The sequence below is a fragment of the Hyaena hyaena genome, unplaced genomic scaffold (genome assembly GCF_003009895.1).
Source record: "Hyaena hyaena isolate Hyena2069 unplaced genomic scaffold, ASM300989v1 scaffold_9, whole genome shotgun sequence".
NCBI lineage: Eukaryota > Metazoa > Chordata > Mammalia > Carnivora > Hyaenidae > Hyaena > Hyaena hyaena.
The window spans coordinates 1,149,269-1,177,230 of NW_024080641.1; the positions used below are offsets into that span (position 1 = coordinate 1,149,269).

General features: G+C 55.0%; 3 protein-coding genes across 11 annotated transcripts in view; 2 read left to right on the plus strand and 1 right to left on the minus strand.

Annotated features, from left to right (window-relative positions):
- Positions 1 to 76: 76 nt before the first annotated feature.
- Positions 77 to 3,995, minus strand: ATF5 (activating transcription factor 5). 5 transcript variants are annotated; one of them, XM_039245578.1, is made up of 3 exons: positions 3,910 to 3,995; positions 2,290 to 2,586; positions 77 to 1,368 (listed from the first exon to the last, which is right to left on the minus strand). In XM_039245578.1, exons 2-3 carry the CDS (start codon positions 2,465 to 2,467, stop codon positions 704 to 706), a joined length of 843 nt encoding a protein of 280 aa, XP_039101509.1. In that variant the 5' UTR covers positions 2,468 to 2,586; positions 3,910 to 3,995; the 3' UTR covers positions 77 to 703. The 5 variants fall into 5 exon arrangements, with proteins under 5 accessions (XP_039101509.1, XP_039101525.1, XP_039101533.1 ...); XM_039245594.1 differs by lacking the exon at positions 3,910 to 3,995 and adding an exon at positions 3,655 to 3,728; XM_039245602.1 differs by lacking the exon at positions 3,910 to 3,995 and adding an exon at positions 3,310 to 3,443.
- Positions 3,901 to 27,915, plus strand: NUP62 (nucleoporin 62). Of its 2 annotated transcripts, none has more exons than XM_039245563.1 (2): positions 3,901 to 3,984; positions 25,210 to 27,915. In XM_039245563.1, exon 2 carries the CDS (start codon positions 25,274 to 25,276, stop codon positions 26,867 to 26,869), a length of 1,596 nt encoding a protein of 531 aa, XP_039101494.1. In that variant the 5' UTR covers positions 3,901 to 3,984; positions 25,210 to 25,273; the 3' UTR covers positions 26,870 to 27,915. The 2 variants fall into 2 exon arrangements, with proteins under 2 accessions (XP_039101494.1, XP_039101502.1); XM_039245571.1 differs by lacking the exon at positions 3,901 to 3,984 and adding an exon at positions 19,705 to 19,770.
- IL4I1 (interleukin 4 induced 1) overlaps positions 3,926 to 27,962 on the plus strand; it is a 36,671-nt gene continuing 12,634 nt past the window's right edge. For 2 of the 4 annotated variants that reach the window (XM_039245536.1, XM_039245543.1), the window contains exon 1: positions 3,926 to 3,984. The gene's annotated coding sequence lies outside the window, so the exon portion shown is untranslated. Of the gene's footprint in view, positions 3,985 to 19,711; positions 19,771 to 27,962 lie in introns of those variants that run through there. The other 2 variants (XM_039245529.1, XM_039245553.1) reach the window with 1 other exon arrangement.

Here is a 27,962-nt window from a genome sequence, read left to right on the forward strand (position 1 = left end):
TCTCTTGTCGTCTTTGGCCTGAGGCTGCCCTCTCCCCAGCCTCTCCTCCCAAAGACAAAGACACACAGAGACCAGAGAAAATTCTTCATTTTATTTCAGCTCACAAACCACCGAAGGGATCAGTCCCTGGCCCTCCCTCACCTAAATGCAGCCCTTCCCCCCAACACCTTCACAAAACACTGATTTCCTCCCAGAGCTAAAATGAACACCCAGTCCCAACTATGGCCGTCCCCCCCGCCCCCGCCCCCCAGCCCATCTACCTGCATATTCACCTGCTCTGTGAACTTGGCCACCTTTTGGCTTCCCGCCCAAATTTCTATCCCCAAGGTCACTTGGCTCGCTTCTTTTGGTTCCATCATTATTCAGGGGCCGTTCTTAAAGCTCTCCCTGACTCAGTCCCCAGCTGGCTCCCGTTTGCTCCACATTCATTCTGCATAGCTTCCTGGCCTCGCTTCCCTGTTGGACAGGCTGGGTTTGCAAGCTCTCCCTGCTCCCCAAAGTGTCTGCAACCCCCCCTCAGCTGTTCTGGGCGGGAGAAAGGGGGCAAATTCAGAATCGGATGAGAGAGGAGTCAAAGATAAAAGGCGAGCGGGAGCGAGTCGGACAGAAAGGGGGGGATGGCGGAGGGACCCTCCTCCCTCAGCCCCGGCAACAGAGGCGAGCCAGCGCTGAAGACCAGCGCCCCCTACAGTCTGAAGCCCCTCTAGCTGTTCCGGGTCCTCTGGCTCCGAGCCTTATACACCTCAATGAGCAGATCCTTGACGTACTGGATCTCGCGCTCCACCGACTCAGCCCTCTCCCTCAGCTCCCGGTTTCGAGCCTCCAGCCCCTGACACTCGCCCTCCAGGGCCTCGCCCTCAGCCCGCTTCCTCTGGCGGTACCTCAGAGCTGCTGACTTGTTCTGGTCTCTCTTCTTTTGCTTGCGGTCCCCTCGGGTGGTGGCAGGATTAGGGTAGGGGGCGGGGCGAGCGGGCGGAGGTGGAGGAGGGGGGGGCTGCTGCGGTGGGGGCAGGGATGCCGACCCCGAGTCTCCCGGCCCCGCCTCACTGCGGCAGTAGATGGCCAGCAAGTCAAGGGTATCCAGAGCAGGGGGCTGGGGGAGGTCAAAGGTGGGGAGGGGAAGGGGGAGGGGGAGGGAGGGCCCTGCGGGCGGCGGCTGAGGCAGTGGGGAGGACGGTGGGAGGAGTGGAGCGTCCAGGAAGAAGTCTTCCATCTGCTCCAGCTCCTTCTTGAGGAGAGAGGCCATGGCTTCCAGGTCAGGTGGGGGAGGGGAAGGTGGGGGGAGGGCACCTGGGGGCAAGGGGGGCTCCAGGGGCAGGAGGGCGGTAAAGTCCACCCGCTCAGTCATCCAGTCAGAGAAGCCGTCACCTGGGGAATTGGAGGAGGGACATAAGTGTCCTTGAGTTCCTGGTTTTCTAGCCAACCTGGTGCTCATTCACGTCTGCTTCATTCATCCCATTCACTGAGCGAAACCACCAATGAGCTGATCGGTCCACCGACCAACTCATGAATCATCAACCACTCAACAAACCAGCCAACAGATCAAACATCTAACCAACCAGTGAACCAACCAATCAAACACCCGCCAGTTGGCCAACCAATCAACTAATTGGATAAAGCAGTCAACCAACCAGTCAACCTACGAAGCAACCAATCAGTGGACCAGTCGACCAACCAATGACCCAAACAAAGAAAATCAACCAGCTCTGTCTTCAACCATTCCAAAATCTTGTTACGAGTTACCCTACATCTGTAGTTTCTCATTTACTCTCTATTCTTAAGAGGCAAACTAGATCACATACACAACACACCCTGTTTCATCTTTAATTCATTAATTATTGAGAACCCACCATGTGCCAAGCATTTGGAATACCCTGAGTAAAATAACTCCTGCCCCAGGGCATCTGCGCATGCTGTTTCCTCTACCTGAAAAGCTCTTCCTTTGGGTCTTTTCTTGGCTTATTCCTTCCCTGCCTTTAGGTCTCAGCCAAAACATTACCTATGTGTTTCCTGGCTACTCACTGTAACTAAGACTGTGTTTTTATTTTTTTTGGCTAAGCTACTAAGTGTTTCCCACTTATCTCAATATATCATCACTTAATTTGTCTTTTGTCTGCCTCCCCACTAGTGTGTGAGTTCCAGGAAGGCAAGCTGTATCCCCCAGACCCTAAAACTTGCCCTGGCATACTACAGGTACTCAGTAAATATTTCTTGAATGAATAAATGAATTCTTCTCCCCTGTCCCCCATGCCCCGGCTCACCCCACCTCCATTCTCCACCTGTCCTTACCTGCCAGGGGCTCTCCTCCCCCTGGGAGCCCGCCCTCCAGGGCTCCCCCAAGGATTTCATAGGAGCCCAGGGGGGCAGGGGCCAGGGGGAGTTTCCCATAGTCTACGAGCCAGCCCAGACCGCTAGCTGGGAGCAGGGCCCTGTCCAGCTCCAGCCCCAGGGTCGCCAGGAGTGACATGGCTGCAGCACGAGCTCTGGGCACGGGTGGCAATGAGGAAGGCGGAACCGACAGCTGGAAGGAGGCTCTGGAAGTTGCTCAGCTGGGCAAAGACAGGCACCAAGGTGAAAGTGGAGGACCTACAAGTGAGACATAAGTCGGCAGCTTCAGAGGCCATCCACGTGCGCCACCAAAGTCACAGGGAAACCAAGCCACACCCCCATGTCCCTAGGGTCCTCTCCCTTCCCCTTCCAACTCGCCTTGAGACTGCACCTTGCCCTCTCAGAATTCTAAATCGACGCTTTCTTTCCCCAAATCTCTGAGCTCCACCCACTCCCAAAGGAATTCTCTTTAGGCTCCACTTACTTTCCTTTAGAATTCCCAAGCCCCCCTCCTTCCAACACAGAAACATAATGGTCTCCCAGGGGAATTTCCTGAAGCCCCACCCACCCCACAATTATTCAACTTCACAAAAGACTCAATCCCAGAATTTTCTTCCAGCCACACCCCTTCTTTAGGCTCCACCCCCTCTAGAAGCAAGTTCAAATCAGTTCCCAGGGGAATAGCCACAGCCCTGCCCCCTTGTCAACATAGTCTACCGTGTTCCACTCTTTCCTTTGAACTTTGCGGTGACCGCCTCAGTCCCCCTCAAGCCCCGCCCCCACTATTTACCTTAACCCCACCCCTTCCCGACGATTCCTCGGAGGCCCCGCTTTTTCTTGGATTGAAACCCCACCCCTCAGCGATGTTTGCTTAGCCCCGCCCCCTCTGACACTGGGCTCCCCCAAAGCCCCACCCTTTGCAACCAAGGTGATCGTAGCTCCATCCCCTTCTTAACAGGTGGCCTCTAAGCCTCGCCTTACGCCCTGTCAATCTAAATCTGTCCCCCACCCCCGAGCGGGTGCCTGAATCAAAGGTAAGTTGTGCTGTGCGCCTGAGCAACATGGAGCCGGAGTGGAGCGGCGGGCGGAGAACGGCTCCCCACCCCTGGCCCACACGCGGCTCTCTCGCCGAGGGCCAAAGCGCATGCTCCGTCACCGATCCAACTGCTCGCTCACGCCAGCGGAGATTCAGAGGGAGTCAGTGCGCATGTGCGGCTGCTTACTGCCCGCCCCTCAAACAGAAATACAGGCTCTGGCGGCTCGTGCATGTGAGCAATCACTTGCGGACAGACTTGCTGAAGGAAATGGTGGGGAGACAAAACTCACCCTCTCTTGGGGCCAGTGCGCCAGGCCATCTTTGAACAGCAACATTCTCAAGAACGTATCCTTCCCCCCCCCCGTCGGCCCGAATGCGCATGCTCAGCCCCGCGCCGACGGCGCACTTTTCCTCTTCTGCGCCTGCGCGACCGTGATTCCTCACTCTCGTCCCCCCACCCCCCGCTTCAGGCCTGGTCGTGAAGGCCGCGAGCTTCGAAAGGGCGGGAAAGGCGGTTGGAGAGGGAGGGGCGAGCGGTTACTCACTCCATGGCTGCGGAACGGAGAGGCGGCGGCGGCCTCGGCTGAAGAAAGAAGGCGGTAGCGAAGAGCGCAAGCGCGGTGAGCGCAGAGACGGGCCGGGGCACGGAGGGGTCGCGGCTACAGAGCCATAGCCAGGGCTATGCGGGCGGAGATGGCGTCGCGGTAGTGTGAGGAGAGATTGTGATCTGAGGATGGGGAATGAGGCGGCCCCGGGGACCGGGGACAGATATACCCTGGGTGGCGTAGCACGGCCCGCCAGGATCCTTCCGCGCTCCGCCCCACGAGGTCCCAACCGGGAGGCGGGCCTGGCCCCTACCTCTCGGGGATCCTGGGATCCAGTCCCCTCCTCCTCCCGACCCCGAGAGTTCGGGCTTTCGGTTTTTCTTCTTCCTACCTGGGGATCCAGCGCCCTCCTCTTTTCTACTTCGGGGGTTCCGAGCCTCCCATTCCTCCGACTCGGGGGTCCAGCCACCCCACCTCCCCATCTCTGGTCCTGGGGATTCGGTCCCTCTTCCCTGAGACCTGCACCAGTTCGCTTTTCGTTTCTTTCCCCCTGCTTCCCGAATTTCCGGCCGGCCACCCGCTCGTGTCCCCTTTCCCCAACTGCCGCCCCACGCTAAGAAACCTCTTTGTGAGTTAGAGGCCGGCGTGAGTCACAATGAGGTCGCGCGCCATTCACATCCCAGACCTTCGAGGGTGGCAAGTAACAAGTTCTCTAGTCTCGCGGGTCGGGACTGACTATCTGTAATGAGGAAGATTCGTAAATCGGGGCTACTCGATGAGGTTGTTGGTGAGAATCAGATAGGTCGATGCCTGTGAAACCCAGAGCCAGTCTCTTAACGTGCCTGTTCAACGTATTTTATTTTTTATTTTTCAACGTATTTTATTTTTAATAGGACCCTTTGGGGCCCAGTCTCACCCCTTCCTCTGGCTCTGGCAGGAGCCCCAGACATTTGAACGCCCAACATCTGCCAGTAGGTCACTCTTGTGTCTCCTTCACTCCTTCAAGGTGTGAATTTCCAGCCATCCCCACCCTTCCCCATTCCCGATGATGGTCGCGCAGCCGCAGAGAAGCCGGCCTCTTCACCCTGTCTTTTCTCCAACCTCTTACCTTCCATCAGCCTAGTTCTCCATCAGCTCTTATTCTCAGCGCTTCTTTCAGAAGGTCCTCTGCTTCCGCTGCGCCCCGCCCCCACCCCACAGGATGTTTCCCAGCCCTGCCCCAGATAGTGAGATCCGCACTTCCCCGTACTAAACAGAGGGGCTTCCTGGCCGTTCCCTTCCTGTACAGTAGGCCCTCCGCTCGCCCAAGTGGTTTTGGGTCTTTGCTTCAGGACCCCTTTCCCACTTTGCATCTGCCCACAGCAGGACACCTGGAATTGAGCTTTCCTCGCTTGTGAGGGTTATGAGATCCAAAGAAAGTGGGGGAACCCTGAACTTGAGAGGCATTTGGGAATGAAGATGTGCAGGCTTCTGTTGCACATGGGAAATACTTCTTGGGATCGGACCACTTTGACTTAGAGCACTAGCCATCTGCTCTGCCAGTATTTGAGGACTTGACCCACGTGACTACCCGAGGAGCACAGGGTCGCAGTTAAGCACCAGGTTGTTGGGTTCAATCCCTGATTCTACCCCCCTTATTAGCTTACTGGCAATTTCTCTTACGTCCCTGTGCCTCAGTTTCCGTTAATAGTACCAGAATAAAGTATGGCGTGAGTTTATTTAATAGAAACATAGCAATATACACGGTAGTTTAGAGTGCCTACTTGTCAGGCGCCTGACTGGCTCAGTTAGTAGAGCATGTGACTTGATCTTGGGGCCGTGAGTTTGGGCTCCACGTCAGGGGTAGAGTTTACTTAAAAAACAAAACAATAATGCCTACATCTTAGTACTGTTATGAGGAATAAATGAATTAATTCTCAGGTCAAGCACTTTGATTAGTGCCTGGCAAATGGTAGGTGCTGCATAGGAGCGGTGGTGGTTCTTGAGGAGGCTGTGTTTTATCTCCACTGCTAAGCAGTAAGTGCTTTAAAAGATCTCCCAGCCTTCAGGGGCGCCCGGGGGGCTCTGTCGGCTGGGAGTCCGATTTTAGCTCAGGTCATGATCTCACAGTTTGTGAGTTTGAGCCTAGAGTTGGGCTCTGTGCTGACCACTCAGAGCCTGGAGCCTGCTTCCGATTGTGTCTCCCGCTGTCTCTCTCTGCCTCTCTCCCACTCATTTTCTGTCTCTGTCTCTGAAAAATAAATGTTTAAAAATTAAAAAAAAAAAAAAAAGATCTCCCAGCCTTTTAAGCGAGACTTAGGACCAACCCTCTTTCTCCTTTCAGTGTAGATACTTGAGCTGTAGCAGGTAGGATAGGGGGTGGGCTGTTGGACAGACTGTCAGCAGTGAGTCGTGTCCCCCACTACCCACCAAAGTCCATCTTCTTCTGAAAAGATCTTCTAGGATATACATATGGACTAGGTATTTTTCTTTAAATACATTTTTATTTTGGAACAATTTTACATCTACAGAAAAGCCACAGATAGCAAGTACAGAGAGTTTCCGTGTATTCCTAGTCCAGGTTTCCCCTTGGTTGACATGTGACGTTACTGTGGCACATGCGTCGCAGCCAAAGAGCCACATAGATACGGGGGTTTATTCTCATTTCGCTAGTTCTTAATGCTGGTTTTTTGTTCCAGGAGCCTATGTCACATTTAGTGGTCGTGTCCCCTTAGCCTCCGATCTCTGCAGTAGTTTCTCAGACTTTCCCTCATCTTTCGTGATCTTGGCAGTTTTGAAGAGTACTGGTTGGTCATTCTATGGAATATTCGTCAGTTTGGTTTTGTCTCCTAGATTGGGATGTGGGGTTTTGGGGGGGTGGCCAGGGAGGATGTTTTTTAATAACTGGAAATGAACTTGCTTGGTATGGGAATCGTGTTGCCGGCTGCGTGCCACATATGCTGACTGAGGAGACGCTGGGGCAGGACCCCTGCTCCTCCTGTCCCAGCCCCTTGTGCCTTTTTTGTCCCCCTAGCTGTTGGTTCTCACGCTGTCCAGCCCTGGTGCCAGCTGTCCCATCCAAGCAGCCTGGCTGATTCCTGCTGAGTGGGTGCTAGTTGGCACACCTGTCTCCCTAAGCCCTTCTGGTGTATTCTGATTTGTGGCTGGTGGGTCGTCAGTGGCCCCCTGTGAGCCCAGGTCTTGGCACCCTGAGCCCTCTCCTGTGCCTACTCTTCTTTTTTTTTTTTTAATGTTTTATTTATTTCTGAGAGAGAGAGAGGGAGACACAGAATCTGAAGCAGGCTCCAGGCTCTGAGCTGTCAGCACAGCCCACGCGGGACTGGAACCCAAAAACTGTGAGATCATGACCTGAGCCGAAGTTGGATGCTTAACCGACTGAGCCACCCAGGCGCCCCTCCTGTGTCTCCTCTTGACCCTGGACCCATGGCGCCTCCAGGACTCCAATGCCTCTGCCTCCCCAAGACTTGCAATCTTGTAGTTGGGTCCAGGTGGCCCCAGCCCCTTCAACTTCTGAGCCGAGGCTGGGAGAATGGGCGGGGCTTCTGGGGACTCTTTTTCAGTGCGGAGGAGCCAGGCTTGGGGAGTGAGGTGGCCATTGCAGGCAGGTTGCATCACCCCGGCTCTTTGATGGGGAGGGGTGTGGGGGGATTCTCTGGGGGCCCTGGCGCACCTGGCAATGGTTCCTGGGTAGCGTGCCCTAGAGCCCTGGGTTGGGGAGAGGCCCCAGCACAGCAAGGGAGGGAGAAGGAGAGCAGCCCCCTGTGCCTGTGTAGGATCCCAGGTACCTGAGACTCAGTGTTGAGAAGGGGCCTCAGATCACAGGCGACCTGCTGGTCTTGCAGGGGGCAAGACTGAGGCCCCGGGAGGTGGAGGGGGGTGTGCACAGTGACACTGCTAGTTAGAGCCCGGGCCTCCCCAATACTGCAGAGCTTTCAAGGCCCTACAGACCCCAGGGAGAGCCTGTCTTCTCTCAGGTCTATGAGGTCCCTGACCCCCAGCCCAGGGCATAGCCTTCTGGGAGGTCACCTCATCTAGACCTTCACCTCAGGTTTGCTGCTGCTCACAGTTGCCAAATTCTATTGATTCTGACCTGTTCCTCCCCATCTTCCTGCCCTAGTGAAGGCCCTCCTCACCAGCCACCCCCGCTGGTTTCCCAATCAAGGGGACTGGGCCTGGCGTGATGGAAAAGGCACGCAGTTTACATCAGATGGACCTAGATTCTCTCTGAAGAGGCGGTAGGGCAGGTACCTGGGGCGTCCAGGCCAGGTTGGGGGCAGGAGTTGGGAGGTGGGTGTCCTGACAAACAAGGGCAGGAAGGCCAAGGCCAGCCCAGTTGGGGAAAGGGCAGTACAGGGGCCAGGCGTGCAGCGTGTAGGTGTGCCACGTGGCCCAGTAGCTCAGAGTCCTCCGGAGCCTGCCCTCGCTCCTGTGTGTCCCCCGGCGGGAGCAGCCGTGGCTCTTCAAGCCCAGGGAGGCCCTGCGTGCTTCGCCGGCGTCCTCAGTGTCCGCCTTCCGGGGTCCTTTCCCAAGGTCGCTGCAACGGGGCATCATAAACATGGGGGCTCAAATCAACACACGTTCGTTCCCTTTCGCTTCTGAAGACCGAAAGTCTAAAATAGGTTTGCAGGCCTGTGCTCCTTCTGGGGGCTCAAGGGTAGAACCCATTTCCTTTTCTAGAGGCGCCTGTGTTCCTCAGCTCATGGCCCTTCTCGCATCACTCTGACCTTTGCTTCTGTCATCTCGTTTCCCGTTTTCTCCTCTGATCCTCTTGCTCTCCCACTTACCACGGCCCTTAGGATTACCTTGGGGTTCACCCAGATCATCCACGACAATATCTCCATCCGAGATCCTCAGTTTAATCACATCTGCAGGCTCCCTTTTACCAGGTAGGGTAATAATTCACAGGTCCTGGGGACTATGATGCAGGCTTCTTCGGAGAGCCATTGTCCAGCGTACCACACCTCCCAAGGGAGCCTGTTTTCTCATCTGGAAGATGAAAGCTAGGGCGAGCCCTAGGGTCCCCCTCCTGTCCCCACAGGGACTGGCCAAGGGAAAGGGCTGGGCAGATGGGAGGTAATTGACAGCATAGCGCACCAAGGCTCGAGGTGCCAGCGCTTACTGCGGTGTGGCCTCCTGCAAAGTATGCGCCATTGTGTGCTGCCCTGACCTCATCACTAAGGGGGGACAGTAACAGAACCCTCAGAGGGCGGTGGTGAGGGCGGAGAGGTAATACATGAAAAGGCGTAGAACAGTTTCTGGCTCAAGGAATAAGCTGTCTCCTTGAACGCAAAGGCCTCGTGTTAGGGAGAGGCCAGGAGAGCCCCTGGGGCACCCCAGAGGCACCCCGGGTGGCCCAGCCCGCCAGGCAGCAGTGCTGACCTGGCAGTGCAGAGCTGCTCATTTTACAGAAGTTGGAAATCCAGCATTTTCTGTAAGATCCAAGTTTTAAAAGATTGGCAAGTGATTGAGATAAACCCCAATGAACCACAAATGTGGATAAGACTCTGGGCTGCGGGTCTTTCCGACCTTTGCTTCAGTGATTCCCAGCCCCCCCACCCCCCATCCTCAGGTCTGTAATCCTCGCTGCCCAAAGAACAAAAGGAACCAAGTACTTCCCATTCCAGAGTTGGCTGAGAATGGAGACCACATCTCTCCCTTCTGATCAAGATTGAGGAAGAGCAGGGCCTTGCTCAGCCCCAGTCCTGTGTAAAGTCGAGAGGGCACTGCTTGTGGGGAGCAGGGAAGGGGGCCTCTCAAGAATTGTCCTAGAGGGACGCCTGGGTGGCTCAGTTGGTTGAGCGGCCGGCTTCGACTCAGGTCATGATCTCACAGTCCATGGGTTTGAGCCCCATGTCGGGCTCTGTGCTGACAGCTCAGAGCCTGGAGCCTGCTTCAGATTCTGTGTCTCCCTCTCTCTCACCCTCCCCTGCTCACGCTGTCTCTCTCTCTCTCTCAGAAATAAATAAAAAAACATTTTAAAAAATTAAAAAAAAAAAAAAAAAAAAGATTTGTCCTAGAGGGTCCAGTGTCTGCTGAAGGGGGGCTGGTGTCTTACTCCCCCATCTCTCCCCCATTTGTCCGTGCCTCCTGCCCGAGGCCTCCAGGAACACCTGTAGTTGAACTTCGGGTTTCTTGCCCTCCATTGGGTCCTTCAGGGCATCTCAGTAAGTGGGTGATAAGGAGGACTTGTGGGAGCTGGGTGGGGTCAGGTAGCTTAGGGAAGGGTTCAGGGAAGCAGGCTGGGTACCAGAGGCAAGTCCGTGACTGGGTACCTACCTCTTCCAGAGGCAGGAGGAGCGAGCAGAGCTAACACTATGGTAAAGGTAAGAAGCACCCATTCGCTCTGAGCCAGGAAGGGGATTTTGGTCATTTTTGTGCTTCGGACAATGTTTGTGCTTCTGTCTGTGTTGAAATATGATTCCCGAATGGTCCTGCTTTGTCTCGTCCCCCACAGTCAGAGCGAGCCGGGGCCTGGCCGCCAGGGCTGCCTTTTCTTTCTCAAAGCAAACGTGCGCCTCCTTCCAAAAGGGGAAAGAGAGGTGGAGGGCCCCCCCGTGCGGTGGGCCACACATGCAGAGTCCCCACAGGGCCGCTGGAGCACAGAGGAACACAGCAGGACCTGCAGCCACCCAGCTCACGGGATGGCCGGTCACAGTGGGAGCTGCGGGGAGCGAGAGAGAGGCAGAGGCAGAGGACCACAGCGGGAGCACCTCGTAGGTCCCCAGGAGGCCCCCTCCCTCACATTCATGTGGGAACTGCCCACGGAGGGCAGTGGGTCAGTGCCAGCAGTTCCCGTCCCCCCCCCCCCTCCAATTCAGGAGCCCTTTGCCCTTCTCTGCCAGCCCCCACCCAGAGCAGGGACAGATTCCCGAGGTGGGAGCAGGAAAGAGCAGCTAACGCCCTCTTCGCTCCTAGCCTCCGGGAGTCTAGCCAGTGGCTGGGGGAGGTAGACAGCACTGAATTGGATTCAGAGTGAAACCTGACAAGTCGGGAAGGTGGTGGAGTTGCGCGTGCCTCTAAGGGTGTCCTTAGAGAATGGGAAGGGAGCACTAGAGATGGCACACGATGGGGAGAGGGGACACAGTGTCACATTGGAGAGGCTAGGGAGCAATAGCAGCTCAGCTCTGGGGTCAGAGAGCCCGGGTCCGTCCTGACTACCTGTGTGTGACTGAATCAGTTCCTAAAGTTTTCTTGATTTCAGCTTGCTTATCTGTAAAATGGGGTTATGAATAGTTCCCACTTCATAAATTGGCAGTCAGTGCAGGTAAAGCACTGCAAACAGCCCAGCACATAACAGATATCCAGAAATGCTAGCATGGTGATTGACCCCCAGAGGCAGGTAGGTGTCGTGATTGGCTTCTAGTTCTCAGAACTGAGGCCACTCAGCTCCGCCCCCCCTTTCTCTTGGCTTCCATCTGGTTCCCAGAGAAGCCATCTCCATGGCAACTATCTCTAACCACAACCTGGCCTGGGCCTTTTCCTCCCCCACCAGTGACATCACTGCCTCTCCCCCGAGATGCTAGTGTTGACTACAGGGATTGAGCTGGGGAGGGAGTGCAGGGGTGTGTGTGTCCGCGCGCACACACTCACATATCCCATTGCTGTGCTCTTAGAGTCCCTTTCCAAGTCCGGGTGTCATCTCCATGCTTAACTACATCCCTCAGGGAGTCCCTGATGGCCTCATAGCTGAGGGCATTTCAGATTCTGTCCGGAAACTCCTCTGCCCAGTCTCTGCCCTCGAGGTAGAGTCAGGACTGAGTCTGGCCATTGCCCACTCTTGCAGGCTCACCTCTGCCCCTCAATCCCTTCCTGGCACCCCATGCCTGATTGGTTTGTTAGCTTTCATTGAGGTATTGCGTAGTGTACGTCCATTTATTAAAGTGTACAATTCAGTGGTTTTTAGTACATTCATAGAGTTGTGTGGCCATCACTATCATCTAATTTTCAAACATTTTCATCATTTCCTCCCCCCCTCCCCCCGAGAAAACCATATTCATTAGTAGTCTCTCCCCCTTCCCCCATCCCTCAACCCTAGGCAACCACTAAGCTATCTCTAGGTTTGCCTGTTCTGGACATTTCATTGGAATGGAATCGTGTCATAGATGGTCTTCTGTCCAGCTTTCATGGTCCACCTGTTTTGTGACATATATTAATACTTTGTTCCTTTTAAAGGCTGAATAATATCCCATTTTATGAATATACCATATTTTTTCTATTCATCAGTTGGTGTTGGTGGACATTTGTGTTTCTACTTCTTGGCTCTTAATGCATGTACAAGTTTGGGGTGGGCATATGTTTCCATTTCTCCTGGGAGATACTTAGGAGTGGGATTGCTGGACTATCAGGTAGCTCAGTGTTTAACCTTTTGAGGAATTGCCAGACTCTTATGCACAGTAGCTGGACCATTTTACATTCCCTGGCAGTGAATGAGGGTTCCAGTTTTTCTATATCCTAGCTAACACTTTTTGTCCATCTTTATTACCATCCTGTGGGGTGTGACCTGGAGTCTTTATTTGTGATTTGCTGGAGTCTTTACTGTGATTTGCATTCCCTGGTGGCCAGTGATGGTGAACATCTTTTCCTATGCTCATTGGCCATCTTTGTATCTTCTCTGACATCTTGTGTTTTTAACACAGGGTGTTTCACACTGTTCCACAGGCAGCAGGCCCTTACCTGTCCGAGCTTTTGGCTGAAATGAGGTATTGATCTAACCCCTTCCTACCATGACTCTTCCACATCCTTCAAAACCATGCTTAAATATCCTTTCTTCCTCTAAGAGCATTTCCCTGACCCGCCCCTTACCCATCCCTCAGGTGAAGGTAGTTATCATCACCCATAGGCTGTTTTTTATTTATTTGGAACAGGGGACAGAATCTGAAGCGGGCTCTGTGCAGACACCAGAGAGCCTGATGTGGAGCTTAAACCCATGAACCATGAGATCACGACCTGAGCCAAAGGCAGACACTTAACTGACTGACCCACCAAGGCACCACTTTAAAAAAAATTTTTTTTTAATGTTTTTTATTTATATCTAGGAGAGAGAGAGAGACAGCGTGAGCAGGGGAGGGTCAGAGAGAGAGGGAGTCACAGACTGAAACAGGCTCCAGGCTCCGAGCTGGCAGTCAGCACAGAGCCCGACGCGGGGCTTGAACCCACGAACCGCGAGATCATGACCTAAGCGAAAGTCGGACGCCCAACCGACTAAGCCACCCAGGCGCTCCCCAAGGCACCACTTTAAATTAATTTTTTTTAAATATTCATGTTTGAGAGAGCGAGAGAGAGACAATACGAGTAGGGGAGGAGCAGAACAGTGGGGGCACAGAATCCAAAACAGGCTCCAGGCTCTGAGCTGTCAGCACAGAGCTGGATGCAAGGCTCGAACTCACAAACTGTTAGATCATGACCTGAGCTGAAGTCGGACACTTCACTGACTGAGCCACCCAGGTGCCCCTAATTTTTTTTTTTTTTAGTTTTGTTTATTTTGAGAGTGAGAGAGCGAGTGAGAATCCCAAGGAGGCTCTGCACTGTCAGCAGAGAGCCCAACCTAGGGCTCGATCTCATGAACTGTGAGCCACTCGGGCGCCCCAAGACCTTATTTTATTCATCCCGACTTTGAAGTTCATGTTGATGTTGCACAAGTTCCTTAACTCTAAAAGGGAAATACTAATGGTACCTGTCTCATGGTCAGGGTTAGTACACAAAAAACACCTGGCATAAAGCAACTCCTGGATCTGTTTATGCCATTTGACAACCATTTGCTGAGTGCCTGCAATGGCCAGCGGCCATTACTGACGCTGGGAATACAGCAGTGGAAATCACAGGCAAAAATGTTGCCTCTCATGTAGCTGACCTCCTTACGGGGAGACAATAAATGAGACCCATGAGGTCAGTGTATTATTTCAGATGGTGCTAAGTCCTAAGGATTGCCAGGGAAGACCTCACCGAGTAAGTGAGCAAAGGCTGAAGAAAGTAAAGGAGTGGACCATGGGGACACTTGAGGGAGAGCCTTTCAGGAAAAGGGACCAGCAAGTGCAAAGGCCCTGAGGCAGGAGTACTTTAGGCCCTCAAGAAAAAGTAGGGCTGGAGCGGAATAATGGAGGCAATGAGAGTACTTTTCGCTATTGGGAATATAATGCTTCTGTGAGTTTTTGTGTACAGGTTTTTATTTGAGTACCTGTTTTCCATTCTGGCAACTTTTTTTTCTTTATATTTAAATACCTGGGTTTCATGAAGATGGTAGTCATACCATATATTGTCTTTGTTTGCCCAGCACAGGGTCTGTCCTGTTCTAAGTCTTACGGGACTTAGTGCTGACACGTGCTGGCATATAGTGAGTGCCCAATGGTTAGTGCCTTTTTTTTTTTAAGTTTATTTATTTTGAAAGTGAGCGTGCATGAGTGGGGGAGGGGCAAAGAGATGGGGAGAGAGAATCCCAAGCTGTCGGCAAAAGGCTCGATGTCACATACCGTGAGGGCATGACCTGAGTCGAAACCAAGAGTCAGACACTTATCAGATTGAGCCACCCAGGCAGCCCTGAATGGTTAGTGCTCTTCTCTTGTCCTTATCGTCTAACAAATGCAGTTGGCACATCAGATTGGGGCTTTCCGAATCGCACGTGCTGACAGCCTGTAAGGAAGTGATTCTCTCTAGGAACTGCCGGTCAGAATAGGCAGGTTGGTGGCCGCCAGTAACACTGACACGCCTGTAGCCACGGCCAGCAGCTCTGCTGCTGGGTCTTTCCTGGAAAGTGCACTGTGCCAAAGGTGTGACCGAGCACGCTTGTTGCGCCATTGTTCGTGAAAACAAAATTCGAGTCCTTCCGTTTCCTCGGGCCCCGAATGCACGCAAGCACACAGATGAAAGATGCGCGGCAGCTTTTCACAGCGGTGACGTCACAGGCGTGGGGGCCAGAGCGGAGGACAGCGCTCCAGAGAATCGGCGCTTCGTTGGTGATGTGCAAGGCGTTAGGTTATTTATTTTTTTAATTGTTTTTAACACTGATTTATTTTTGAGAGACAAAGCGTGAGCAGAGGAGGGCAGAGAGGGAGGCACAGAATCCGAGGTGGCTCCGGGCTCTGTGCTACAGCGCCCCCCGCCCCCTCGGGCACGTGTTAGTGCACTCGTGCGCTCTCAAAAGTAAACTTTTTTTTTTAATGCATTTAGAGAAAAAAATCTTTCAGTAGAAGAGAAACAAAACACAGTAAGTCATTGTAAAATCTGCCTCAAAATCGACTCTTCTTTTGTTTCCTGACTTCTATTCCGTGCGTGTCTTACCCTGATTTGTCCTCCCTGTGGGGAAACTGCTGCTTTTCCCGCCACATGAGCTCCTTTGAGTGTAGTGACCGGCGTCCGCTTAAAGGAGAATCTAAGTGCTAATTAGCCGCCTAGCGCTTTCTTAGGGCAAAGCTAGTATCCTCTGGAGGAGGAGGGAAGGAGAGAGAAGGTTGGGAATGTTGAGTCCGAGGAGCGTCAAGGCACTGCTTGAGGCGGCCCCCGGGGTCCCCAGGAGCGAGCAGCCGCGGCGGGATGCGGGTGCCTCGCGGTCACTCGTGTCTGAGCACGTCCTGCCCCCTGCTCAGCGCGGAACCAGCAGTGCGCCTGGCATGGGACATGCATTTGCTTACGTGCACCAGAAATCTGGAAGGAGGCCCCAGGGACCTAACCTCTGGTCTCCAGGGAGGACAGCTGGTGGCTGTGGGGACAGGGGAAGACAGAGACCAGGGTATTCCCTTTCAAATGTAGAACCACGTGCACAGACCACTCACAAAAAGACTTTGTACATTTCTAAGATAGCCACCGCCGTGTCGGTAGGTAGAGAAATGGAACACGTGACAGAGCTTCCGCAGCAGTCAGCCTGCAGGGACGTTTAGGGACCGGGTCAGGGCAGCCTGCCTGGGAGAGGAGACAGGCAGCAGGGGGCCAGCAGCGACGCTCTCCAGCGCTCCTCCCCCCTGGAGAGCGGACAGAAGGACAGACACGCCTTCTGTTTGCCATCTCCTCACAGGTCCCTAATCTTTAACACAAGTTCCACATACCTGCCGGTGGAAGGGCCTTGGCTGTGCTGGTCCTGGGGATGGGGGGGTGGGGGAGGGAAGCAGGGACCAGAATCCCAAGCAGCCTGGTTTCCCTGAGCCTTCCCTGCTGCCCGTTTCGCTTAGGGAGGCGTCCCTGCCCCTCTCAGTGGCTCCATTTCCTGCAGCCCGGGTTGCCCGTGCCCACTGGGCAGGGCGGTTGTGTAAAGAGCCCCACAGAGTGACCCAGACCGCCACCAGCTCCTCCTCAGCTTCATGCCGCACCCCCTCCCTGCTGCCTTCTCAGCCTGGAGCAGCGCAGTGTCTGCCTTGGTTACCGCTGGTTAGCAAGCCGCTCAGCGCTTCTCAGTTGATTTCCATTCCTGAAGGGTAGGCTCTGTGAGCTCACCTGTTCCCCGAGGGTTAGAGGGTTTTTCTCGGACTCCGAGGGAGAGGGGAACCGATTCAAGAGAAGTTTAAGAAGCAGAGTCGGTGGACTTGGGGTGAGTGGCTGATGAACGCACGTTGGCGAGACGGCTCAGAGGGGATGGGGGGGCGGGGGCAGCAGAAAGGACCTCGAGCTCCTGCACTGACACACTTGCCAAAGGCTCCAGCCAGTGTGTGAGTCTCAGTGGGGATCCGCTTGCCCTGCCTGCGCTGATGGGGGCCAGAGGCAGAGGTCCCTTCAGTCTCTCGTTTCCCCCCTTTTCTCCCCTCCCACCTCCCCACCTGCTCCCCTTGTTTCTCCTGCTCTGGTCTCTGTGCTTGTGATCACACTTCTGCAAGTCTTAAATTGCTAATTTCTTTCTTTCCTTTCCCCTTCATTGTATTTTAAGTAATCTCTCCACCGCATGCTCCACTGACTCAGCCAGCCAGGTGCTCCGTTAAATTGCTGATTTCCTAGGGGAAAAGGGTGGCTCCCACACAAATAGCTCCTTGCTTCCTGGGCGCCACCTGGGCTCGGCATTGTTGGCAGCGCCACCAGGTGGCTGTGGGCCGAAAGATCAGGAGCATCTCCAGCTGCTCCCAGAATAAGAGGTCAGCTTTTCCTGGGCTCCGAGGGTGCACCGTGGTAAGCACCTGATGTGGATCAGACGATTTCATCTTCAGAAAGACTCCACGATTCCCCATTTTTCACAAGGAAACAGGCTTAGGGGGGAGATTAGAATCTTAAGATACCAGGGTTGGAGGGGTGCCTGGGTGGCTTGGTCGGTTAAGCGTCCGACTTTCGCTTAGGTCATGATCTCGCGGTTCGTGGGTTCGAGACCCGCGTCAGGCTCTGTGCTGACTGCCAGCTCAGAGCCTGGAGCCTGTTTCAGTCTGTGACTCCCTCTCTCTCGGACCCTCCCCTGCTCACGCTGTCTCTCTCTCTCTCCTAGAAATAAATAAAACATTTAAAAAAAAAAAAAGATACCAGGGTTGGAGTGGAGAAGCAGGTGGGCCGCAGAGCCTTGCCAGGTGACTAACGTTTGTTTATTTTCGAGGGAGAGAGAGTGACAGAGTGTGAGCAGGGGTGGGACAGAGAAGGAGACACAGCATCTGAAGGAGGCTCCAGGCTCTGACCTGTCAGCACAGAGCCCAATGCAGGCTCGAGCTCAAGAGCTATGAGATCATGACCTGAGCCAAAGTCAGATGCTTAACCGACTGAGCCACCCAGATGCACCCCCCCTTTTTTTTTTTTTTTTTAATGTTTGTTGATTTTAGAGAGAGAGACAGCATGAGCAGGGGAGGGGTAGAGAGAGGGAGACACAGAGTCCGAAGCTGGCTCCAGGCTCTGAGTGGTCAGCACAGAGCCCAACGGGCTTGACTCATGAACCACGAGATCATGACCTGAGTTCAAGTCAGACACTTAACCAACTGAGCCACCAGGCACCCCCACGGTATGGACTTCTAATGACCACTACTGGCCTCCTGCCTGCAGTTCCCCTCCCGGCCCATCAGTGGACCAGAAAACCCTGGACTCAAAAGCCTGAGCCCCATCGAGGAACCCTGGGAAATAGAGCCCTTTGGCTCGACTTATTGGTGCCCCAAATGAAGTGGAGTAGACCCGATGTAAAGGAGGGGGACAGCCGCTGTCTCCACCCCAGTGGGGTGAGCCTGGTGTGAAAGGGTCACTTGCGCTTCTGAGGTGAGAAGATGAAGGCCAGCTGTAGGATCAGAAAGGGAAATGGCATCATGGCTTTGTCTCTGTTAGATGGGCCAGAGGCAGTCTACCTCTGTGACCTGGCCCCCAGCCCCACCTCCTCGCCGCCTGTTGCTCCCGCCCCAGCTGTAGAGAAGCTGGCCTGTATGTGTGTCACTCTTGCGGTGACATGTCGGCCCGGAGAACCCCACTCATCTTTTAAGACTGAATTCTGACCTCTCCTCCTTCCACGCTCTAGACAGAATAGCAGGTCTCGTATTCCCAGGTGCTGGGGCGGGGGGTGGGTACGTGTGGAGGCTGTTCACGCATCACGCAGCCGCGCCCTCCCCTGTTCCTCTTGATCCAAGGCTGAGGGTGCCCCCGTGTTCGTTCCCAAACACACCTGTCCCAGCTAGAGGAAAGGGGCTGGGACAGGGAGGGAGAGTCCCAGGGCTCAGGGACACTGGCCCTTGCACCTTAGCCACACTGGCTTCCTGCTGTCATGTGCCACCCAGGGCTCTGTTCTAGCTCTTCCTCGGTATGACTCAGTCCGCCCCTCTGCCCCCGCGTTCCACCCTGTTCCCCTTTCCCTGCCCCACTTTTGCTTCCTTCATTTGCTTCACCTGCTCTAGCATGCTGTGGGATTCCTCTGCGCAGTTTCTTGTTTTCCTGTCTCCTCAGCCAGAATAGAAGCTCTGTGAGCGCAAGGAGCCTCTCTCAGCCACAGCCACAATCCCAGGGCCTTCAACGGTGCCTGAACATAGCAGGCGCTCAGAAATACGTGTTGTCTGAGGGAGTGCTGCGCCACAGAGAGTTGGGTTTGTCTCCGTTGTCATCCCTGTACGTGGAACAGGGCTGCGTAGCTAATAGAGTGGATGCGTTAGGTAAAGTTGGGGTGTGGAGTGGCAAAGGAATGCAGAGGGCAGGTCAGTGGACCTGAATGAAGTTGGACGTGGTGGCAGGGGACCGTGGTCTTCAGAGCCGGGGGAGGGGGGTGGTCAGGATCTCTGACTCTCCTGGGCTCTGAAGGCACACGGATGTGGTTTGAAAAACAAGGACAGATGCAGGGCAGGCTGCTCATCACTAACTCCCTGGGTGACTTCGAGGCAGCCCCTCCTCACTCCAGGCCCCCTTGAGCTATGGACGTCACATCTGTGGCCGTCCAGCCCTAAGCCCCTGGCCCAAGCACTGTTTGCTTCTCTTGTAGGAAAGTTTGCCCCTTTGGTAAAAGTGGGAAAGCTTTAGAATAGTGTATATTTGTTCAGACACGTTTGTGAGAAACTCCCAAAGCCCTGGTCTTGGCTGATGGCCTGTTGACTGAGGCAGCCCGGCAGAACCGGCACCGCGTTTCATTTTCTTGGTGCAGACTTAACACATTTCCCAACCCGGGGTTCTCTCTCCTCTGCCCTCAGAGTCCCGGCTCTTGGCCTAGACCGTCACCCCGGCCTCCTCCAGCTTCTCCCCCAGCCCACTCCCCACGCGTAGAGCTGCCACGTTCGTCTCCCTATCCCCGAGGCCCCTCCCTGGCTCACTCGAAATAAAGTCTGAGGCATCAGCGTTTCATTTCTAGACCAACAGCTCCGGTCACACGGCGCTGTATCCACATTGTGCACCGTGGTCCCCAAGACCAGCCTGTGTTCACTGAGTAGCTAGAAGGACTCACAGAACTCAGCAAAGCTGTTAACGTTCATGGTCACAGCAAAGGGGGAGAGATGAGAATCAACAGAGGTAAGAGTTGCACAGGGCAGAGTCTGGGGGAGACCTGGCGTGAGCTTCCGGTCCCTCCCCGTGGAGCTGAACCGGCGGCACTGCACTGGATTGTCCCGGCACCGTTGGGTGACTGCATGTGAAGTGTCCCCCTCCAGGGAAGCTCGCCTGAGCCCTGGTGCCAGGATCTTCACGTAGGCACAGAGCAGCTGCATGACTGATCTTCGTTCCTTCGTCTCTGGCCCCTGCAGAGGTCAGGCCGGCAGGATGCTCCAAGGGCTTGGGGGTCATCTCCCAGGAACCAGACAAGGGCCAGTCTTTTCTTTGGAATTTGCGGGGTTTAGATAATCCAGGCCTGCCGAGTCCATCCTTCACTGCCTGCACGGCCACCTCACCGTCTGCACGGCCACACCAGATCCTTTAGCGCCCTGGAGACTTGAAGCCTTGTGGCTTCAGCCCCTCCCCGCCCGCAACCAGGCCCTTCCCCACTCCTGCCCCGTGACCCTGGCTGATCTCACATCTCACCTCCACACTCAGCTCCAGGAAAGTGCTTCCTGGAACCCGGGGCAGCATAAGGGCCTTGCTCCTACAACATGTGGCCTGTCCTGTCCCCACCTGGTGCCCTGGTACTGAAGTTCACGCTTGTAATGTCTCTGGCTACCTCAAGGGTGAGGGCCATGGCTTAAGTACCTCTCTGGCCCTCACTCTTCTGGCTTAGGAAAGGGACCCGCTTTCAGGAGCAAGTGAGCAAGAGTACATCAAGCGCACAGCATGGGGCTGAGCCAGGGTGTCTGCCACTGGCAGGAGATCCCTGGCACCTGGAGTATCAGAAACACGTGCAGCATCTAATAAATGGTGACCCGTGAAGCCACAAAATCCCCCACAGAAAATTGTTCTTCTTTTAGTTTTTTTTTTTTTTTTTTTTTTTAATGTTTTATTTATTTCTAGGAGAGAGAGAGAGAGACAGCGTGAGCAGGGGAGGGTCAGAGAGAGAGGAAGTCACAGACCGAAACAGGCTCCAGGCTCTGAGCTGGCAGTCAGCACAGAGCCCGACGCGGGGCTCGAACCCACGAACCGTGAGATCATGACCTAAGCGAAAGTCGGAGGCTTAGCCGACTAAGCCACCCAGGTGCCCCTCTTCTTTTAGTTTTTTAATAGCTGCAGAGAGCTTTTTATAAACACTCTGGTGGAAAAATTTAGCTGCAGCTTATTCATAGAAGCCCTGTGGGGCTCAGGTCTTGAGAACTGAGACACGTAGGTGGTAGCCGTTGGGATGCTCTTGACCGCCAGTAACCTTGAATGAACCTGGATTGACGTGACACTTGAGTGAGGAGGTGTGCTCTTGTGAAGAAGGGGTCTAGCGGGGGTGGGGGGGTTAGGTATTGCTGTGGCGGCAGGAAAGGGACCTTTCCTGGGAACCCTTCCTGGAAGAGCTTTATAAAAATGGCACAGCACAGGCGCTGCCCCCGAGAGCCTGTCCCCAGAGGTGCTGATGGGCAGCCAGCCAAGGTCCGCGACTTAGACCAGGCGGCCCCGAGGTCATCTCCCTAGAGGCGCGTGTCTGTGCGAAAGAGGAGACCGGAATGCCAGGCACTGCCAGGAAGGCAGAGGGTGCGGTGGATGTTGGGGAGAGGCAGCCACCGCAGGTTCCCGCAGACCCGGGCAACCCCGGCCCGAGAGGATCCCTAAGGACACTTGCAGACGTAAAACTGGTCCTGAAGAGGGAGGGGTAAGGAAACCGGATTTGTGGATGCCTTCTCCAGCCTGGTACTTGGCTTCTTAGTTGTGACCTTGTTCTTCACGGCAGGGGGGATTGGGCATGGCTAGTAGCAGAAGCATAGTGCAAACCCAGGTCTTTCTGTCAGGAGACCCAGCCTCGTGGCTGAGGACAGGAAGCCGTCTTGCCGCTGAACTATGTCTGCTGTTTGAGATGAAGGGAAAATAAGCGCATTGTTGGACGGAGTCTGGGGTGCACAATAGCGGTTGTGCCCCAGAGCAGGGCTGCTTGGCCTGTGACCAGGTGCGCCTGTTTGACGGGGTAGAACCGAAGAGCGCTTTACAGCCCGAGGCCAGGGTTCAGGGCCCACCATGGATGGGATATCTTGTCAATATCCATTATCCCATCCATGAATTTACAAGTTATTTCCATCTGAGCCTCTCTTTTTCCATCTGTGCCGGGGTACGATCGTCCTGACCTCCCTTTAGGCTGGTTGTGAAGTTAGCTGAGGGTCTGGCGAGGGAGCGTATAAGTAGCTCGGTCTGGGCACAGCAGTGCCTGGAAATCCCCCCGGGGCCTACATCTCGTGGCAGCCAGCCGTGAATTCCTGTTAAACTTGAGGTCAGCCACAACCCCCGCGTTTCCTTCAGGAGAACTTCTTTGCAGCTGGGTGTTCGCAGCCCCTCCTGGGCTCCTTCTCTTTTTTCCTTACCAGCCTCCAGAGGCTGTCCCCAAAGTAAACTTCCAGCGTACGCCTGCGCATGGCAATAGTGACACCAAGTACCCTCGCTCGCATCCCACCAATGCTGGCCTCGCTTCAGCCCAGGAGCTACCACCCCACTTTATTTATTTATTTACTTTTTTATAGTTTATTTATTTTTGAGACAGAGCCTGAGCAAGGGAGGGGTAGAGAGAGAGGGAGACACAGAATCTGTTTGGGGGTTTTTTTGTTTTGTTTTTAATTTATTTCTGAGAGAGAGGGAGACACAGAATCTGAAACAAGTTCCAGGCTCTGAGTTGTCAGCACAGAGCCTGATGCGGGGCTTAAACCCCCGAACCGTGAGATCATGACCTGAGCCGAAGTTGGATGCTCAACCGACTGAGCCACCCAGGCGCCCCGAGGGAGACACAGAATCTGAAGTAGGCTCCAGGCTCTGAGCTGTCAGCACAGAGCCCAATGTGGGGCTCGAACCCACAAACTGCAAGATCATGACCTGAGCTGAAGCCGGATGCTCAACTGACTGAGCTACCCAGTCGCCCCCTGCCCCTACTTTACTGATGAGGGAACTGAGTCTCAGAGAGGTTTGCTATCCCTTGTTTGAAGCCGGAACTCTAGGGAGCCACCAGGTCCCACCTCCTGTCTGTCTCAGATATTTTCTCCTTTCCAACTGTGTTCTTCCCCCCTGGCTGCTCCCACAGACAGCAGCAGCTTCATGGCTTAAAGTGACACAGATTTATTTTCTTAGAGTTCAAGAGATCGGAAGTCCGAATTCAGTCTCACAAGGGCTCAAATCAGGGTGTCAGCAGGGCTGCTTCCTTTGGGAGCTTCTGAGGAGAACTGTCACCTGGCTTTTCCCGGCTTCCAGAGGCCTGTATGTTCCCCAGCTCGGGCCACTTCCTCTGTCTTCCATAGCCTTCTCCCTCTGCCTCCACTGTAGAAGGGTACTGGGGTGACCTTCAGGGCCCATCATCTGCTCTAGGAATAATCTCTGCATCACATCACATCTGAAAGTTCCTTTTGCCGAACACGGCAGCATTTTCCCGGACTCAAGGGATTAGGGTGTGGGCATCTTCAGGGGGACACATGGTTGATAGGACTTCCCAAACTGACTCCCCTGGAAACTGTCTAGGGCTCCCACCACCTTCAGCGCTGGCTGGTCTGGCCCCACCCCAGTCACCTTTGAGGCAGGGCCAGCCTAGGGAAGGCTTATTTAATTCAGTAATTCTATCTCCCCTACTCAGGTTGTGATTTTAAAACCTGGCTGCGCAAGTTCACTGGTTCCTCACACTGAATCCTCACCCTACAATTTGAGCCTCTTTGAAACAGCAGGCTTATAGATTATGTTCCTCCATTGTGCGGACAGAACAAATGTCTGGAAGCTGCTGCAAAGTAGAAGGGAAATGATCCAGTGTAGTCCCACTGCCTGAGATGGGCCACGCCCACATCAGTATGTCTTTTTCCCAAACTCCTTTTTTTTTAAATTTTTTCCAAATTTTTATTTAAAAAATTTTTTTTGATGTTGTTTATTTTGAGAGAGAGAAAGACACAGAATCCAAAGCAGGCTTCAGGCTCTGAGCAATCAGCACAGAGCCTCATGTGGGGCTTCGACTTAGGAGCCGTGAGATCGTGACCTGAGCCGAAGGTGGACACTCAACAGACTGAGCCACCCAGGCGCCCCTCAAATTTTTAATCTAAATTCCAGTTTAGTTAACCTATGGTGTAACATTGGTTTCAGGAGTAGAATTCGGTGAGTCATCACTTACGTGTAACACCCGGTACTCATCCTAACAAGGGCCCTCCTTCATGCCCGTCAGCCATTTAGCCCCTTTTGCCCTGGTCCCTTTGTGGCACCTCCTACATTTCTTGTGTGTCGTTAGTCTGTCAGTGGGCGTAACACAACTTTTCCCTTACACCGAAAACTTACTCGATCCCCGCACTGGGTGCGGGGGAGTGCCCTGTCGTCCAGTACCCCGTGCGGGGCCCACAGCAGTCAGCAGGCCCGAGGCCTGCGGTCAGCTCCTGGCCGGTCACCGCAACCCTCTGAGCCCCATTTCCCTCATGTCAGACGCGAGGGCAGAATCCCTGTCTCCGTGTATGAGTGAGAGTGAGCGTCTGTGACCAGCCCCTGCTCCGGCTGACAGATGGCAGTCAGAAATTCTAGAAATCTAGTTGGTATGGACTCACCAGGGTTGTGCTGGCTCCTGGAGCGTCTAAGGAAGACGGGGTGGGGCCTGTGAGCATGTGGTGGTCCTCTGGGCACATGATCACTTCTTCCCTCTCCCCACTGTCACTCGCTCTGGCGGCAGCTCAGCTACACATGGCTGGAAAGGAGGCGGGTGCCCCACGTGCACCTCCTCTGTGCCCTGCACCTGCAGGTGGGGGCCGCCTACTGAGTGCCTGGAGAGAAGCCCCAGGGGAGGTCTGAGTGAGCTGACGGGTCTCCTGGCCGCCCCAGAGTTAGAAGGAGGGCAGGGGGACGCGCCAACACGCCCTCCGTCTTCCTAACGGGTCAGGGATGTGCACAGCTGGGGCCTTGGGCACTGCAGGCTCTGCCGTACGGCTTGGCTTTCTGGGGCCTTTCTGTGAGTCCAGAAGAACATTCGGCCTGGCACTCGGCCAGCCCAGCCCACCACCTCCCTCCTGTGGTCGGCATGGAAACCTGGGGAGCCGGTCCTCCAGGTGTTACTTCATGTGCTTCCGCGCCCCTCGCCAGAAGCCCCTTGACTCTGACCTCCTCGGGGGCTGAGGTCACTCAGGTGCCTGCTCTCAGCCTTCTCTTCTATGGCAGCAAGTACGCCTGCTCGTGCACCCGAGCCCCAGGGCACGGCCTTCTGCTTCCGAGTCTTTCTTTGCTAGTTTAACTGGGCCTGTCCAGGCGGGAGCAGGGGGCAGGGTGGTGAGCTCGTATTCTAATTATCCCGAGTCCCGCCACCCTCCAGATGCTCCGTCACGCCATTGAGGTTGCCTTTCTCAAACTGCCATCTGATCATGTGACTTACTGTACTTTGAAAATCTTCCCAAGGTTGCAGACACCGGCGGATTTGCTTTGGGAGCCAGAGTAGCTGCTGCCACCAGAGTCTGGAGCCATGAGCGCGTTTAATTTTGGAGGCACGGGGGCCCCCACAGGCGGGTTCACGTTCGGCACTGCAAAGACGGCAACGACCACGTCTGCTACCGGCTTCTCTTTCTCTACAGCTGCCACTGGCGGGTTTAATTTTGGGACTCCCTCCCAGCCGGCTGCCAGCACCCCTTCTACTGGCCTGTTCTCGCTCACCACCCAAGCTCCGGCGACACAGACCCCAGGATTCAGTTTTGGAACCACAACTTCTGCTACGGGAGGAACGGGGTTCTCCTTGGGGATCAGCACCCCGAAGCTAAACCTGAGCAGTGCGGCTGCCACGCCAGCCACCGCTCACCCCGGCGGCTTCGGTCTCGGCGGCAGCACCCTCACCAGCGCCATCTCGAGCACTGTCACCTCCGGCCAGAGCACAGCGCCCACCACCGGCTTTGTGTTCGGCTCTACCACCACCTCTGCTGCTCCGTCCACCACGCCGGGGGGCTTCTCGTTCACAGGCGGGAGCACGACCCAGAGCGGGGCCTCCGGGGCCTCCGGTTTCAGCATCGGCTCGATGGGGAGCTTGGCCCCGCCCACGGCACTTGGCGGACTGCCCTTCACTCCTGCCACCCCTGCGTCCACGGGAGCAGGAGCCACACAGCCAGCCGCTCCTGCGCCTGCTGCTGCCACCACCAGCGCTGGGCCCACGCTGTTCGCCTCCCTGGCAACCACCCCAGCCTCCTCCACCGCCACCGGCCTTTCCCTTTGTACCCCGTCAACCACGGCCGCGGCTACCGGGGCCGGGACGCTGGGCTTCAGCTTAAAGGCCCCTGGGGCAGCCTCTACCTCCTCCACGACAACATCCACTGCCACTGCCACCACCACCACGGCCGCCACCACCGCAGCTACCACCACCACTACCGGCTTTGCCTTGAATCTGAAGCCACTGGCGCCGGCCGGGATCGCCAGCAACGCACCAGCGGCCGCGACCGGGCCCCCTGGCTGTAGCACCACCACCGGGGCAGCCGCCAGTCCTGTGATGACCTACGCCCAGCTGGAGAGTCTGATCAACAAGTGGAGCCTGGAGCTGGAGGACCAGGAGCGGCACTTCCTGCAGCAGGCCACACAGGTCAACGCCTGGGACCGCACGCTCATCGAGAACGGGGAGAAGATCACTACCCTCCACCGTGAGGTGGAGAAAGTGAAGCTGGACCAGAAGAGGCTGGACCAAGAGCTCGACTTCATCCTGTCTCAGCAGAAGGAGCTGGAAGACCTGCTGAGCCCGCTGGAGGAGTCGGTCAAGGAGCAGAGCGGGACCGTCTACCTGCAGCACGCCGACGAGGAGCGCGAGAAGACCTACAAGCTCGCTGAGAACATCGACGCACAGCTGAAGCGCATGGCCCAGGACCTCAAGGACATCATCGAGCACCTGAACACGTCCGGGGGTCCCGCCGACACCAGCGACCCCCTGCAGCAGATCTGCAAGATCCTCAATGCGCACATGGACTCGCTGCAGTGGATCGACCAGAACTCGGCCCTGCTGCAGAGGAAGGTGGAGGAGGTGACCAAGGTGTGCGAGGGGCGCCGCAAAGAGCAGGAGCGCAGCTTCCGGATCACGTTCGACTGAGCTGCCGGCCGGCTTCCGGGCCCGTGGGTTCCGAGGGCGCTGGGGGCTCTGAGGGTTGCACAATTATCACCTGGCGTTTGGTTGCAAAGAATACTTGGTTGTTCCTGTCTTTCAAAGGACTGTGCTGCTGAGAACAGTTCTCTGGCTTGATGTTTTGCATTAGTAAGAAGAGAAGTATTCAAAGCACCCTGGTCCAGACAGCTGCCTAGGGGGTGTGGTTTCTTTTATGTGTCTTTGGCGTATCCCAGACCCCTGTCACCTACGGCGGGCACCCTCCCCCTCCTTGCTCCAGCCAGGTGCTGGAGCAGTGTTGGTTCGCCCGAACACCATCTCCCAGGCAGGGTCTGCTGAGTGGCCATGTGTCCAACACAGAGTCATAGGTGCAGTGAAAAGTCTCCGTCCTTGAGACAGCATCGTGGTATAAGGTGTGTGCATGTGGAGATTCACCACCAGTACAAAGAAGGGATTTGTGAATAGAACCGACCGTGGGATATGAAATTTCAAAGGAGGAAGGACAGGTCAGATGAGGGACTTAAGTGTCAAGAAAAGGGTCAGATTCGAGCCAGGAGGTCTTCACTTTGCCTGGCTGACAAGCCTCCTGATCGTCCAGGTCTCCTTATTTTAGGCTCACCTCCTCCAGGAAGCCCTCTCGGCCACCCCAGAGCTGGGTCGGATGGCTGTCCTGTGGTCCATTAGAATGTGAGCCCCTGTGGGCAAGGAGTGTTTCTCGTTCCCTTTTGTGACCTTAGCACCATGCCTCACATTTTCGAATCAGTGAACCACGGAAAATGGCATAAAATCTTCATCCACCAAACGCCTGCTGAAATGTCCACAAGGTGCCAGAGGTGGCCACAGACTTGGTTCTGAACTTGACCGATGCTAAAGCAAACCTAGCTAGTTACAGTGAGATCCAGTGTCCAGAAAAACAGAAGCCGACCAGTTGTATCCCATGTGTCCTCTGTATTTGTCTTTACACTTCGCTGCACTGCCTGAAACACCTATGACTATGTTGCTTTCCTAAATAAAATTTGTTGTGGAACAAAAAAGATGTCATTGATGTAACTTAGAAGACTGGGTAGAAGGAGCAGTTTCC

What these genes read in the sequence shown, in the direction of transcription:
- ATF5 (XM_039245578.1), bottom strand. Translation starts at nt 2,467, where the DNA reads ATGTCACTCCTGGCGACCCTGGGGCTGGAGCTGGACAGGGCCCTGCTC. An exon ending in GGGAGGAGAGCCCCTGGCAG is followed by an intron (nt 1,369 to 2,289) that starts GTAAGGACAGGT and finishes CCAATTCCCCAG; the next exon opens with GTGACGGCTTCTCTGACTGG.
- NUP62 (XM_039245563.1), top strand. Translation starts at nt 25,274, where the DNA reads ATGAGCGCGTTTAATTTTGGAGGCACGGGGGCCCCCACAGGCGGGTTC.